We start from the raw sequence: 16,959 nt of genomic DNA on the forward strand, positions 1-16,959 counted from the left end.
ACATCATGTGCCAGAAACAAGGAAACCATCAAAGAGCAATGCGTGATACCAAAGAATACAGAAAACAACTTGAAGGGGCTCCCATTGCCCCAGGTTGGAGCAATTTGGACATTAAGAATAAATGTCAACTGCAACTGATTTAAATATGTCAACTATATAAAAATAATTCCAACAATACAACTGGACAATTTATAACAAGGGTCAACTTCTTTTCCTAAACCTGGTATTGTTAATCTTTCTAACAACACGACATCTATTTCTGAATGCTAAGACTTATTACCCTCCTTTGAATTCTTCAAGTACATTTAGCATTTACCCCTACAATGATTTCTCTCAAATGAGAAAACAGTTGTCACTCAAATAAAGGCCGCAATGCTATTTTAGGCTGTGTATCTTCTGGTTGCACACCTAAATATATGTGTGTATATGTGTACTTGTTATATATATTCTTGTGAATGTGTAAATATATACGCACATATACATCACAATACTGTATGGCATATATTCCCATGTTCTTGTTCTTCTGTTAAAGAATAGTTGCATATGCTATAAATGACCTGCTTTAACAGATATGTAAGCTGTTTCCAGTTTTTATTACAAATAAAGCTTTGATGACATTCCTTTCACAGAAATCTTTATGTCCATCTCTACTTTCTTAAAATGAGTTCTTAGATGTAGTCTTGATAAGTCAAAGTATATAAACACTTATGAAGACCTTGAAAAATATCACCAAATTGTCCCTCCAGAGAAGTAGTACCAATTAACACTCTAATTAACAACGTGTGAGTACACCCAATGTATCCAATCCTTAACATTCTAATTTTTTAAATCTTTGCCAATTTGATGGGGGGAAGTAACAACTATATTTTAATTGTATCTCTTGTTAAAAAATTAAAAAAATTTTTCATGTTTCTTGGCTACTTGTATTTTATTTTTTATAAGTTGCATTTTCATTGTTTTCCATATTTTGCCAGTTGGATTATAAAATCTCTTTTGTACATATATTTTTTTGTTTTCATTAAGTGACTGATTCAAGAAAGACAGAGAGAGCAAGCAGGGAGAGGGAGAGAGAGAAGCAGACTCCTCACTGAGCACTGAGCCAGACGAAGGGCTCGATCTCACAACCCCGAGATCAGGACCTGAGCTGAAATCAAGAGTTGGACGCCAACCAACTGAGCCACCCAGGCATCCCTCTTTGTATATATTTTTTTATCTGTCATATGCTTCAAATATCTGTCCAAACTTGTCAAATAATCCTTTTGCTCTGTTTCTGTTATGTTTTATAGTACAGAAATTCTTTTTCATTCTCACGAGTTAATCTAGAAATCACGGCAGCAACAACTTAGAGATCTGAACTTTGAAGTCAGAAAACGGATTGAAAATCTGACTTAAACACTGATTAGATGTGTGACCATGGGCACACTACTTAATTTCTCTGAAACTTAGTTTTCTTATCTGTAAAATGGGGATAACACCACACACTACATAGTTGTTATGAGGATTATACTCATTCATTTCTTCATTCATTCATTTACAGTTTCCCAACATGTCTCCCAAGCAAAGAATAAGCACTCATTAATAGGAGCAGGTACTATTATCACTAACAGAGAACACATTTTAATTTTTGACAGCAGCTCTCAAATTTAAGTGTTCATAAAAAGTCACCTAAGACCCTTGTTTTTAAGAAAAAACTGAATTCCTAGGGTTCTACCCCAGAGTTTTTTATTATATAGGTCCAGGATGAGGCCCTAAAACATTTCTAATAAGCATCCTCAGATCATTCTGAAGCAAGCAGTCCAGGGACACTCCTAAAGAAATATTTATGAATTCTGCCTTTGGTGATATAATTGAAATATCCTACCCTACCCCAGAATTAAATAAATATCGACCTGTATTTTCTCCCATATGCTTATGAGTCCTTTTAAAAATATTTAATCCATCAGGAAACTACTGTAGTTTCCATTACTATACCTTATGCTTTAATAACTGGTAAGGACAATCTCCTCATTATTTTTGTTTTTCAAAATATTCTTACTCATAACATTGCCTGTTTCATTTGCCAAACAATTTTTTTCGGTCCTCAATATATGTTAATTATGTAGAGGCAGTAAATTTTACAAATAAAAGAAATCAACTTCATAGTAATTCTTCCAAAGTCTCATTGGGATTTTGCTTAGAATTACACTAAAAATTGAAATTAATTTGGAAACAAATGTCCCCCCTTTCTTCAAGTCTTTTTTAATATCCAAGTATATTTTCTTCATAAAGACTTCCTACACTTCTTAATAAACTTTATTCCTTGGTATTTTATATTTTTGTTACAGAAAAGAGAAGTGGCTTAAAGTCCGAACTTACAACTCAGATTGCTTAGGATATGATCTAAGCTCTAACCATTACTAGCTGTGTGAATGACCCTGAGCAAGTCACTTAACCTTTCCAAGCTTCAGTTTCTCATCATAAAATGGGGGTGGCAATAAAGTCCACGTTAAGAGGATTGTTGTAAGAACAAAATGAGATAATGAATGTAAAATGGTTTACTGAGTGACTAACACAGAGGAAATGCTCCATTAATGTTAACTAGTATTATTAATAAGATTAATAAGACCATCTTCTAATTTTATTTTCTATTTACTGTTTATTTACAAGAAAGTTGCTGATGTTTTCTTATTTACCTGTGTTCAAATATATCCCCTGAACTTTCTTACTATTCCTAATAGTTTTTCAGTTAATTCTCTGAATAGGGAAAATATCAGATGCTTAAAACTTTAAAAACAAGAACTCACAGAAGAAAATATATTGAGAACAAAAAAGTTTTAAAACATTACCCCCAAAATTAAAAGGCAAATGAAATGGAAAAACTTTACAGTAGTACAAACAAGAAGTTAATTTATGGCTTCTAGCTATCAGGAGAAAAAACTACTCAATAAGCTATGCTAAAACAAATGGTTGCTTATAAAGAAAACATTTAAATTAGATCCTCATTTCAAACCATATGTCAATATAAATATCAGAAAGAACAAAGAATCAAAGCTAAAAATCAAACCTTAAAAATTCTAGATGACCAGTCCTAGTAGCACTATTCATAATAGGAAAAAAAACAAACTGAAAACAAGCCAAAAGTCTTTTTAAGTAATTGTCAGGCTTTTTCAATTGAGTACATTTAGTATATTGTTTAGTATACTTAGTATACTGTTTGTTTAGTATATTGTTTATTGCCTGCCTTCCTCCCACATCCCTTCCCCCCCTGCTCCCAGTCCACCCTAAAATATAAGCTCCAGGAGAGCGGGGATTTTTTTTGTTTTCTCCACTGATGTGTTCCAAGAGCCTGTACCTTGCAAAGAGTAGCAATCAATAAATATCTGCTGAAATAGTTGTCCCTCAACAGGAGAATGGATAAACTATAGGGTACTCGTGGTGGAATACTATACAGCAGCAAAAAATGAACCACAGTTACACAGATCACCATGGATCACTCTCAAAAACATAATACTGAGTGAAAAGAGTTTCGCAATACATATGGTATAAAATGCAAAATTATAAAAAATAAATATGTAGTGTTTAAGGTAAAGTTTCCCAGCAGTATACCTGAAGAGGGGGAATTAGGGCTTTATCTTAAAAAATACAAAAATTACAAAAATACATTTCATAGTTCACAAAAGTTAGTTTATCACTCTAATCACTTTTCTTAGTGATTACTTAAAAAAGAAAAGAAAAAAAAAAAACTTCCATATCACCTCACTTGCTAAAAAGAAAATGGAAACACAAACACAAAATAAAATATTTAAACAGCGGTAAAGTAAAGCCAGACATACCTATAAGTTCAGGTGGGTTTCTTTCATTAAACCGCTCACACAGACGAATGAATGTCTCCGTATTCTCAGTTGTAGGGCACTCACCATGGCTAGTAATATGGAAACATTTTTTTTTAAAGAAGAAATTGCAAATTTCAGCAAAAGGTTTCAATACTAAAGAATCTTAATACGTGACTTACCCTTTACACTGAAGTTTTATATATTTGATTCCTTCTTTTTCTATGTCATTTCTGTCATAGAACCTTGAAGTATTTGTCAAATCCACTAACAAGCCCATTTTAACCTTAAAAAAAAAAAAAGAAAAGAAAAAGAGAAAAGAGATTTACTAGTAACTGAATTTGTTCCAAAACAAACTGATGAAATGGCAATACTCCAGTTCACCCATCTACACTGAGGGAGATTTTATGTTCACTCTACCAATGAACTATTGATAACAAAAGCATCTCTTACTCAAGTCTTACTCAAGGTACTAGAACTTAGAAGGCACTAAATGAAATAAATTAACCCTCAAACTGATGACAGAACTAGAACATAAGCAAAACTTACTCCACTTCAACATCACAGAAGTCTACCTAAAAAAGCAAACATGGATGCAGTTTTCTGCAACCACCACCCCACCTATGATTTATCAGACAACAGGATAGAGCAAGAGTAGCATCTATGTGAAATACACCCCAACCCCCAGCCACACATCAACCCAGCATTCCAAGCTGCTATCTCTACAACACATGCTAAGCAGTTAAATTCTAAAGTGAGTACTATATAAGGTAAAAAGTACGTACAGTCAAAATTCTCTTATAAACCCCTTAAATAATCAATAAAGAACAGTACGCATGGCCATAAAGACTTAATCCCATCTCTTAGCCAGTTTTTCTTCCTGCACTGGAACAAAAAAATCACTATTTCTTCTGTTGAGCATTAACTGATGTAATTGGCTTGTGATCAGGAGCCAAGTGGTTCAAAAAATCTTTAACAACTAGAATCACATTCAGACTAGTAAGAAAGTCTCACTAAGATACGCATACCCAAACTGAGCCACGTAAAAGAACAGTTAATTCATACATCCTCTACCCCATTCTGAAGCACGTATTCTCTGGGAAGAATGACAAGAGAAACAATCTGCACTTTTTAAATTGTTATTTTTCTCTCTTTTATTGTTATCACTTTTATTGAGCATCTAGTGTTGGATGTGCCTAAAGGAGACTGGTTTACATAATGATTTCATTCCACTGTTAGAGGGGAAATAATGGCAAAGACATTTATATTTCACGTACAACAAAACTGACAAAACTAACAAAACTGTGTGTTTCCAAAACATTAACTAGCCACCATAATGTGCTCCACTGATTTCTCCAGATTCCTTAGTTCAAGTGTGGATGAGATAGGTCTACCCATCACGTGAGCTCTCACTTATAGAAAATGTATTTTTGATGGCATTTTCTACAATCTGCCACCCCGAGGCCTACTTCTCTTCCCACACAGCTTCTGCAGTGATCTTAATTCCTTCAGAGAACATGTACTGTCAAACACAGAGAGTTAGATGTCATTAATACAGCTTTCTCAGTGAGTTAGAAGTAGAACCATGTTGTTTGCATCCAGGTCCAAAATAAGAAATGGATGAAAAGTGGGGATGGGAAAGAAAATAGGAGTTTTCTAAATACACTTTTTGTGGCAGCAGAAAATTGTAGAACAGGCTTAAGTTAATCAGTAAAGAAAGATAAAAGTCAAATAAATAAATACATACATACATACACACACACATAGGAACACTTTAGCCAAGGAAACGGAGAAACTGTACTATATAACTTAACTGCTTGGAGCCCCATATATACATATGTGTGTATGTGTGTGTGTGTAATGTGTCTATATGGATAATGTGTTTGTATGTGAATCTGTCTGCATACACATACATACATACATATATTACATATACATATTTATTTTTCATAATAGTCCCCATTCATGAAGTAAGGATATAATAGTATCTACCCCATGGAGTTGTTGTGAGATTCAATAAAGGCCTAACTCTGCACCAAGCACTATACTACATGCTTTATAAGCACTGATTTTATTTACAGATGAGGAAACTGAAACAGGAAGAGATTATGTAACTAGCCCACAAAGCTGTGAGTCGCAAATTGGAAATCAAAGCCAGGCTATATGGCTTCTAAGCCAAACTCTTACCATACCAACGAGGAAATATTTAATGCTCTATAAAAGTTAACTAAGACTTTCAGTATCACTACTGATAACGAAAATAAAAGCTAAAAATTTACAAAAAATATAAGTAAATACTCAAAAAACTACACTAAGAAAAGGGATGAATAACAGGTTTTCAAAATTTAAGTGACAGTTTTTCTATCCCATGATAGAAACCCTTGCACATAATGAGTATTAATACTGGATGAATGAACTAAAATAGAGGAGTACAAACAGTAGTGTAACAAGTTGAATTAAGTCCCCAAAAAGATACATTCAAGTCCTAACTCCTAGTACCTGTGAATGTGACCTTATTTGGAAATAGGGCTATAGGGTCTTTACAAATATAATCAAGTTAAGATGAGATCATACTGGATTAGGGTGTCCTTAAAAGACAGAAATTTGGACAGACACACACAGGGAGATGTTAACAACAAGAGAGATGACCCACAGACTGCAAGCCAAGGAATGCCAAGGATCACTGGCATTAACCAGACGCTAGCAGGAAAGAATGAAGGGAAAAGAGTCTCCCTCCAAGCCTCCAAAAGGAACCAACCTTTCCAACACCTTGATTTAGAACTTCCAGTTTCCAGAACTGAGAAAGAATACACGTCTTTGGTTTTAAGTCATCCAGTTTGTGGTAATTTGTTACAACAGCCCTAGGAAGCTAATTTAATCAGTATTATGTCAGGATAATACCAAAAAAATTACAGTTTCACTTAGGAAAATAGTTTGGCCCTTTCTTGTAAAATTAGCTATAAACACAGCAATCATACTCTCGAATATTTATCCCAGAAAAATGAAAACTGTTCATGAATGTTCACATAACCTTATTTGTTATTTAAGCATTCAATGGGAAAAGAATTAAATAAACTCTGATACATCTATACAAGTGAATACTATTCAACAATAAAAAGGAATAAACTTCTTGTGGAAACATAAACAAACAACTTGGATGGACCTCGAGGGCATTATGCTTAGTGAAAAAAGCCAATCCCGAAAGGCCACATACTGTTTTATTCCATTTATATATCATTCTCAAAATGACAAAATTACAGAGATGGAATTAGCAGGTGCCAGTATACAGGGATGCGGGTGGGTAGAGTCTGACTATAAAGGGGTAGCATGAGGGAGTTCCTCTGTGGAGATGAAACAGTTCTGTAACTAATACCACGGATCTATACATTGGATCAAACTACAGAGAACTATACACACATACACATAAATGAACACATATAAAAATTGGTAAAAACTAAACAAGGTCTGTAATCAATTCAAGAGTACTGTACAAATGTCAATTTCCTGCTTTGATATTGTACTACAATTATATAAGATTTCACCATTGGGAAACAGCTGAGGGGAGGGTTCAGAGAATTCTATGTACAATTTTTGCAACTTCCTCTTGGTCAATAAATTATTTCAAAATAAGAAGTTTGGTTTTTTTTTAAGGCCACCTGAAGAACAAGAGAGGGGTAAAATATACTAAAACAATATCAAAAATGTTTTGTTTCTTACCTTCAGACTCTTTAGATAATTTGAGAGCATACTGGGATGGAATCGATTTTCTTCAGCAACTTGACTATCATATCTTGGTCCTAACATTGTCTTCAGAGGTAAGAATCTTCCTAAACAACATTAAGATGAGTAACAATTTTCATTAAAGAAAATGTTCCAGATTGAAACTATAACTAGCAATTCTCAAAATCACTTTCTTAAAACGTTTTAAATGGAACTTTTCATGATGTATTCTCAATCTAAACTACATTTTTAAAAGGCACCACCTTACAATTTTTAGGGACAACATAAATTCCAGAAACTGACAATCAAATATAATAGCACAAGAAAGGGGCGCCAGGGTGGGTCAGTCAGTTCAGCATTCGACTCTTGGTTTCAGCTCAGGTCATGATCTCAGGGTTCTAGGATCGTGGCCCATATGGGGCTCCAAGCTCAACAAGGAGTCTGCTTGAGATTCTTTCCCCCTCCTTCTCTCTCCCCTTCTGCTCCTCCCCAACTGCACGCTCACACTCTCTCTCTCTCTAAAATAAATAAATATGTATTTAAAAAAAGAATAGCAAAAGAAAAACTACCAGTGAATGAAACTTCAAAAAAAACTCTTAAGTTTGGGGTGCAGGTATGGACAAAATAGGTAAAAAGGATTAAGAGGTACAAACTTCCAGTTATAAAATAAATAAGTCACAGAGATGAAAAGTACAGCATAGGATAGAGTCAATAATATTGTAATAACATTGTACGGTAACAGATGGTAACTATACTTATTGTAATGAGCACTGTATAACGTACAAAACAGTCGAATCACTATGTTGTACACCTGAAACTACTATAATATCGTATGTTAAAAATACTTCTTTATTAAAAATTTTTAAGTAAAAATAAAAAAAATTTTTTTAATTGGCTAACAGTTTTTTAAAAACTAAGGTTTTAAACTACTACATTAAAAAGTTATTACCTTAAAGCCTTCAAAGATATAATACTAGAAAACTGATAATGGAGTGCATTAAATCAATCTTTGAAATTCCTAATTATACTTCTTTACTATGAGGTTGGAACTTTCTCATCTTATGCACTTTATCCTGCATTCCAGGATAGGGATCATGCTGAGAAGCATGCTAACCAAAATCATTCTTCAAACAACTATCAGTGATCATAATTTCAACAAGACTAACTAACCTTTTTGGCCTTTTTTTCCCCTGAATCATATATAAGCATAGGAGGAGTCACCCTATATAATCAATTTTAAAATCAACTATTTTAACTGACTTATAACTTAAAACACAATAATATCAGTAGGAATAAATATCTGCCTAAAATAACATGAGTGAAATCTTAACATCTATCCAGAGACTTTAACCTAAATTTCATAAAAACATAATTTTTTAAAGTTTCATGTTTTGGATGTGTGGGTGGTTCAGCCGGTTGTGTCTGCCTTCAGCTCAGGTCATGATCCCAGGGTCTTAGGATCGAGTCCCGCATCGGCCTCCCTCCTCAATAGGGAGTCTGCTTCTCCCTCAACCCCTCCCCCTGCTCCTGATCTCTCTCTCTTTCTCTCTCTCGCTCAGATAAATAAATAAAATTGTTAAATAAATACATAATGTTTTATGTTTTATGTACCAAATCACTCAAGATCACCAATCACCTCCACATTGCTAAATCCAAGGGTCAATCTCAGTTCTTAAACAACTGGCCATTTTTTAATTCAAGATCACTTTTTAATTCAATTTAATTTTTAATTCTTGAATCACTTTTTTATTTGGCTTTTAGGACACTACATCCTCCTGGTTTTCCTATTTCTCTAACCTCTACTTCTCTCTTTTTTTTTTTAAAGCTTTTATTTATTTATTTGACAGAGAGAGAGACAGCCAGCGAAAGAGGGAACACAAGCAGAGTGAGTGGGAGAGGAAGAAGCAGGCTTCTAGCGGAGGAGCCTGATGCAGGGCTCGATCCCAGGAGTCTGGGATCACGCCCTGAGCCGAAGGCAGATGCTTAATAACTGAGCCACCCAGGTGCCCCTCTAACCTCTACTTCTCAATCTCCTTTACTGGCTCCTCCTTATCTCCCTGACCCTTCAATGTTTTTCCCAGGGCTCTGTCCTTGGATCTCCTTTCTATCATAACTCACTCACCTGTGTCTCATCTGATCATGGAGCTTTAAAAGCCATGAATGTGCTGCTGACTCATAATGTGTATCTCCAGTCCAAACCTCTCCCTGAACTCTAGGCTCGGATACCAAACTGCCTACTTGGTTTAGTCTCTGCTTGATGTCTAACAGATGTCTCAGACCTGATCTCCAAACCTAGCTCTCAATATTCAAACTCTAAAAGGTGCTCCTCTCATGGTCTTCCTCATTTCAGCAAATGATTACCACTATTTTTTTTAGTAGCTCAGGCAAAGCCCTTTGGCGTTATCCTTGACCCCTCTCTTTTTCTCATAATCCATTTTCAATCCATCAGCAAATCCTCTTGGATCTATCTTCAAAATACACCTAGAATCTGACCATTTCACCCACTTCTCACCACCTCCACATCAACTCACATAAATTATCATACTTCATTCAGCTTATTTAACAAATATTTAAAGAGTACTTATTATGTACCAAGCACTGTTCTAGGTACACAGAATGCATCAGTGAAAAGAAAAAAACAGATAAAAATCCCCCCCTTCATAGAGCTTACACTCTATTAGGGAAAGATAAACCATAAACAAGAAACATAATAAACACGTAAATAATATGGTATGTTAGAAGATTCATCCCACTAGACCCTCTCTCCTTCTCACTGTTGTCTCAGAGGCCCAATCCTGTTTCCATCAGCTCCTCCAGGCCTCACTTTCCTTATCCAATGTCAGAGTCCACAGCTGTTCATCCCGGTCAGTCCCCACTAAATACTCTTAACCTCTCTGATCTCCATAGCATTCAGCCACACTTACCTGAGGAAAAAAAAAGACCTAAATAAACTCAACCACTTGACTTCTTTGGGCCTACACCTATGCAGCTCAGGGCTCCCAGAGAAAATCTCACCACATAGCAGATGGCTGACACTATAAACTATGTCTAAATCATCTCCCTAGCCCTAAGGACTAGCACAAAGTAAACTCTCAAATATTTGCGAGGTAAAATGACTCCAAAGTCACCATCCCCATCACAAAATTGTTTCATATTACATTCTTACAGTTAGTTCCAAGTAAGTTCTTCACACATAGTAAGCACAAGTTAATTTTATGTTGAATGATCTACCTTTAAGAAATGAGAATTTTGCTTTTTTCGAAGTGTTACCCTGAAATCTATCACTCATAAGGTGAAAAAAGAATTTTTCAGAAATAAAGCTTGGCCTTATCTCCAGAAGCTCTCCCGCACTGGAAGTCTGGTTTTATCAGAGGAGGTAACTTCACAGTAGAACAGATTATATATATAATTGGTATATATGTCAAACTATACACACACACACACACACACACACACACACACACACGTACACATATACACACCATCTCCTTTCTGATTCAGGAAAATTATGAACATCTAGTACTATTGAGATGTATACTAATGTTCACAGTGAGAAAATGTAAACAGCCATAACACATTTTCCTAACTATGCCAAATACCAAGGAAATTATACAATAAGCATGGATTACTTTTATAATCAGAAAAAAATAAGAGAAAGAAAATAGGAGGTAGAAAATGGAATGTGAATTATTCCTTATTTTTCACTAAAGCTTATAAGAATATAGCTAGTATTTCTTGCTCCACGTACTATAAAACATTGCTAACATGGCATTTCCAAAATACACAACATGGCATGAACACTTCTAGGACAGGAAGAGACAGAACTTTAAAGGAAATTTAGAGGAACTTATCAAGAATTTTACACTGTGTTCACTTTACTTTCTAATAAGCATCACAAGCCGAAGCAATATCGATTACCAGCAAAGATCCAGTTTGATTGTCAGGAGGCCTGGGGTTCTGTCCAGGGACCACAATTAATCAAATAGGTGAGGTTAGTATCTCACTGAACCACAATAGTTAAGAGTCTAATTTTTGGAGGCCAAAATATTCCAATACAATAATAAGGAAAAGCTTTATTCCTGGCCCTTAATTCCCAGCAGAGGGAGAAAAAAAGGCACACAACTCTATTTCTCAGAGAGGCACAAAGCTGCCTGAAAGCTAGCATCTTACCTGCTGCCAACTACCCCAAGTCAGTGCCACATTTAACAGTAAGTCAGTGTTCTGATCTCTGTCACTGCCAGCCTGCAGATTATATTACAATTCTGATATTTAAACCGTTTTTCTAACTCCAAATAAAAAATATTCACTTTGACAAGATCTTCTTTATGATCTTGTTTTTCTCACAAATCAGTGTAGCAGATAACTCTAATTAAAGAATCCAGGAAGCAAGCCCCAAGCTAGAAAAGAAGCCATACATCTGGGGCACCTCGGTGGCTCAGTCCATTAAGCATCTGCCTTCAACTCAGGTCATGATCCGAGGGTCCTGGGATGGAGCCCCTCAACAGGCTCCTTGCTCAGTGGGGAGCCTCCTATTCCCTCTGACCCTGCTCCCCCTGCTTGTGCCCTCATGTTCTCTCTCTCTCTCTCTGACAAATAAATAATAAATAAAACCTTAAAAAAAAAAAAAAGCATACATCTAAGTTTAGAGGTTCCTTCGTAACTCCACAGAAGAAAACCAAATGTAAAAAAGAAAGGATTCACTACAAAGTTAGAGGTGGTAAGGGGAAAAAGTCAAAACGGCTGGAGAGTAATACCTACGAAGAAAAATGTAAAGAACTGTGATCAATTCATTTGAAGAAGTACAATGACTACCAAGAACAACTTTTTATTACAAGTGAAAATGCATATATAAAAACGGTTAGAGCAGGAGCACCTGGGTGGCACAGTAGGTTAAGCAGCCAACTCTTGATTTCAGCTCAGGTCATGACCTCAGGGTGGTGAGATTGAGCCCTGCATCAGGCTCTGTGCTCAGGAGGGAGTCAGAGGCTGCTTGAGATTCTCCCCCTCTCCTTCTGTCCCTCCCCCGCTTGTGTGCTCTCTTTCTAATAAATCTTTTTTTAAAATATGGTTAGAGCATGAAGAAAATTATTTCATTTTTCATTAAAGAAAGACACTTCCTCGCCCTAAGACTTACTTAGGTTGTCTTTCAGTATTATTTTTATCCATCATTCATACAGCTCTATTGACTAAGGATTTTATGTAAAATGTGAAGAAAAGATGACAAAGTAGGACAATAAGGTAACCTGAATTTAAAAAGGACTCTTTCAACAATTTCAAATAACTAGTCAGACATAATATAGATATATACATAACAAGTAATCATAGTTCACTACAAAATCTTTTAATTTTTGTTGCAAAACACCTTCTAGGATAGCAGCAAGCTGTAGTTAGAACTTAAATCTTTCACGCTTCAAAGACACTGTTAAGAAAATGAAAAGGCAAACCACAGATGGGAGAAAAAAAATTTAAGCATATATCCAACACAGGGTTTGTATTTGCAATGTATAAAGAAGTCCAACAATTCAACAATAAGATAAAAACCCAATTAAAAAATCAGTACAAGATTTGGACATTTCACAGAAGAAGATACGTGAACTGCCAAGAAGCTGACATACACCACAAACCACAATATTACTAAATACCTATTACAGTGGGTAAAATTAAGAAGACTGATCATACCAAGTGCTGGAGAGGATATGAAGCAAATAGGACTCTAGTACATTAACGGTGGGAATGTAAAATGTTATGACTTTGAAAAAGAGTGCATTTTTTTGAAAAGGTTAAACATACACCTACCAGAGGATCCATTCCTCTCCTAGAGATTTACACAAGAGAAATGAAAGTATATGTCCATACAAATTACTGTACATGAATGTTCATAGCAAGTTAATTTGTAATAGCCAAAAACTGCAAACAACCCAAATCACTATTAACAAGTGAGTGGATAAACAAACGTTGTGCATCCATTAACAATGGACTACTACTCAGCAATAAAAAGGGATGAACAAACACACAAGATCTTCGCTAAATCTCAAAAAAATAATGCTGAGCAAAAGAATACAGAGACCTCCCCCTCAAACAAGTGTACGCACTATATGTTTCCATTTATTTTTTAAAAACTATAGAAAATGCAAACTAGTCTGTAATGACAGAAAGCATATAAGAGGTTGTCTGAGGAGGAAGGGATTACAAGGGGCACGGGAAACTTTGATAGGTGATGGTTATGTTCACTATTTTGATTATGGTGATGGTTTCATTGGTGTTTCATTGGAAGTGTGTCTGTGTATGTGGTCAGTATTTATCAAACTGCAATTTAAAGTCTGTTGTGTGTCAAACTCAATAAAGATGCAAAAATTCACATTAAAATCATTTTAAAAAAACAAACTCCGGGGGCGCCTGGGTGGCTCAGTCGTTAAGCGTCTGCCTTCGGCTCAGGGCGTGATCCCGGCGTTATAGGATCGAGCCCCGCATCAGGCACCTCCGCTCGGAGCCTGCTTCTTCCTCTCCTACTCCCCCTGCTTGTGTTCCCTCTCTCTCTGGCTGTCTCTCTGTCGAATAAATAAATAAATAAATCTTTAAAAAAAACAAACAAACAAATAAAAAAACTCCAGTCAGTGTCCATCCATTTCACCACTGGGAAACTTCCCTCCCCTCTTGAGCCCTCCATCTCAAGACTGACACTTGTCCCTTCCCCTTCCGAGAACCCTGGAAGGTTCACAAACTTCTGACTAAGCTTCAAAGTAATGCCCACTGTGTTCTTGGGTCCTCAGCTCCTGCCACACAAACCTCCTGTCTACTTTCCCGTTCGTAATACTTAGCCGTTCTGGATAGCGGCACGTGCCCCCACCCACCGGCCCACCCCCTCGGATCATTTTCCCAAACACTCAACCACGAAGCTTCATCGGACCGAGCACATCTCGGTCCTGAAACACCACTAACAAGCACGGAACCCCCGACAGCTGCGCCCCTCAGACGGCCCACCCACGGGCCCCGGTATGCAGGGACTCGAACACCCACCCCCGTCCGGGTTACCTGCCACCGGCTGGCCGCGCCGCGGACAGTTCAGCCACCGTGGTGGGATCTTGTTATAAGCCATGTCTCGGGGCCGCGCAGAGCCGCCCCCTCCACCAACGCTCGCCGCGCCAACGCCACCGCCTCCTCGCGGTCGGCTCCGTACGGGGGTCCGAGGCACCCGAATCCCGGCAGGGGTCCGAATTCCAGCAGCTCCTACCCGGGAAACGTCAGAGGCAGCGCGCCACTTTCATTCAGGATCAACTCCACCGCTCTGAGAGAGCCCACAATGCACCGCTACTTCCGCCGCCAGAGACCCCGCCCCCTTCTTTCCGAGGTCAGAGGGAAAGACAGAGAAGCTCATTACAGGGATGGGAAGGAGTTAAAGCCACGGCGAAAGGCAGAGGCGCGTCTTCCATCGCCCCGCCCCACCGAGATCGCCGCACACTCTTAGGACAGCTTTGCGCAAGCGCAGGTGGCCTTGTACGGGTTCCAGCGGAATGACACGTATTTTTTATTCCTAGCTAGACAGCTGAGCGACTCCCCTGAAAATGTAGGGAAGCCAACCCTCTTTCCACGCGTGGACTGATCCGCAGCTTCCACAAAAGCATTTGTTCTAGTGATGAAAGGGTCCTACCTGCCACTGGTACAGATCTAGAGCCTGATCGCCTTTTTTTCTGCCAAGTTTGGCGTCCCGGCAGGATCTGGATTTGATCTGGAATTTGGGGAGTTCTCCCTGACGTGTGGATCAGGGGATCAAGCTTTAGAGAAATACTAAGGGTGAGAAATTGGAATGCCAGAAACGAAGAATTTATCTTGGGGGGGGGTACTTCTAAGGTTCCTTGAAGTATCTGAAATTAATCCCAAAACAGTTTTCAAGAGTTTTGTTTGTACATTTCTGGAGCAAAGTTTCAGAGTATCTGGGAATTTCAGGGGCTCCATGTCTCAAAGTTACTAACGTGTATAATTGGCAAAGGCAGGAATTGCCCTCTGGAGTACCACTACCTGGCGGTGTTCTTTGCCTTACCAAACAAACGGTCTTACCCTTCGAGTTAAGCAGAAGTGATTGGGAGCATTTTATCAACTCTGTCCCGTAATAAGACTTTCTGTAATTACCAGACTAAAGTATTAAACACAAAGCTGGATAAGGGGAAATTAATTGTAATGTAGCAATTTGGTTTTAAACACCAATACTATATTTGAAGTGCAAGCTCCTGAGGTTAGTGGGTGGTGTATATTTTAAGGGGTGGGTGGGAAACTTGCCAGGCAGCTCAGCCCCTGAATGCCTGGGCCCTCTCAGTAAGATTGAGAATTCTCCCATAAATAGAGAGGGCCCAATGGCTGTCTCTCTTGAGAGAGCCTGAGTTAGATCACACTCCTGGTCTGCCCTGCTGTTATATCTATTCAGATCTTTTTGTGAATGTATCACACCTCTCTAGACAGGACAAAATAAGATTCAGTTTCCTTACAAACCAGCAGTCTGCCTAATTAATTCTCTTCTCTGCTGGCAAAGTAGAATGCATACCATACCCAGAGTGCTGAAATGTTTGAGCCCCCAAATCTCTAAGGATGGAAAAGATAAGCCTAATCCTGTGATAATATCTCACTTTCCCTTTCTGGGGATGACTCCCCTTGGAAAATGTCCCCCTCACACACATTGTGTCCACCCAGGGAGCTCGGTCCTAGGCACAGGGAGAGCTTCCCAGAGGCTTCATGCCTACCCATGAGCAGCTGTAATTGGTTGTAAGACATCAGTATGTGCTTAATTTTTACATCATTATTCATTTATGCCCTCTCCATCCTTAGTGCCCATAGATCAAAAGGACCTCGTGGCTCCCTTCTACCCACAAAAGAGAGTAGAGTAGGAAAGTGGCATCCAAGTAACTGGGAGTTTCTCCCTACCAGGAATCTTTCTCCTGATGGGTATTTCTGTCTATATTACTCCTAATCCCACATCTCTGCTTTTCCGCAAGAGGAAAAATGGATGCCCGTAGAGGGACCAACATGACACCTCCCTGCTTTCCTAGAACCCCCAACCCACCCTCACAAATATGTCTTGGCCTCCTCTTTATCAGTTCTTCATGGGTGAATTCTTCTGTCAAACATCCATTTTGCCAATAAGGAAATGTGTAACGGTAAATAAAAATAACATTGAATTTTCCCTGTTGAAAAAAAGCAGACCTTTTCCCCCCTCCCGTTTCCTAGAGCATTCTCTTGAGAAAGCTTCTATTTGTAAAGTCTGCCTCATCACTTTGATGTGTGTATAAATCTATTTAACAGCTAAATGGACCTCTTGCCTGTCTTGCCGCACAGGAATGTTTTTCTTAGGGCCTGGGAGCCATCTCTGTAAACAAGGAAGATAGCGCCCCTATCTTCCTGTCACCATGGGAATTTCACCTAAAGTGACTTGTTCTAAGCT

General features: G+C 37.8%; 1 protein-coding gene across 2 annotated transcripts in view; it reads right to left on the reverse strand.

Annotated features, from left to right (window-relative positions):
• RNGTT (RNA guanylyltransferase and 5'-phosphatase) overlaps positions 1–14,824 on the reverse strand; it is a 308,710-nt gene extending 293,886 nt beyond the window's left edge. For both annotated transcript variants that reach the window (XM_087865314.1, XM_045807080.2), the window contains exons 1-4: positions 14,562–14,824; positions 7,527–7,636; positions 3,992–4,095; positions 3,813–3,901 (exon numbers count right to left, since the gene is read on the reverse strand). In XM_087865314.1, coding sequence (XP_087721440.1) covers positions 3,813–3,901; positions 3,992–4,095; positions 7,527–7,636; positions 14,562–14,625 — 367 coding nt within the window. In that variant the 5' untranslated portion in view covers positions 14,626–14,824. The remainder of the gene's footprint in view (positions 1–3,812; positions 3,902–3,991; positions 4,096–7,526; positions 7,637–14,561) is intronic.
• Positions 14,825–16,959: the final 2,135 nt, after the last annotated feature.

Source organism: Ursus americanus, chromosome 11 (assembly GCF_024610735.1).
Source record: "Ursus americanus isolate L20-20 chromosome 11, mUrsAme1.1.p, whole genome shotgun sequence".
Classification (NCBI taxonomy): Eukaryota; Metazoa; Chordata; class Mammalia; order Carnivora; family Ursidae; genus Ursus; species Ursus americanus.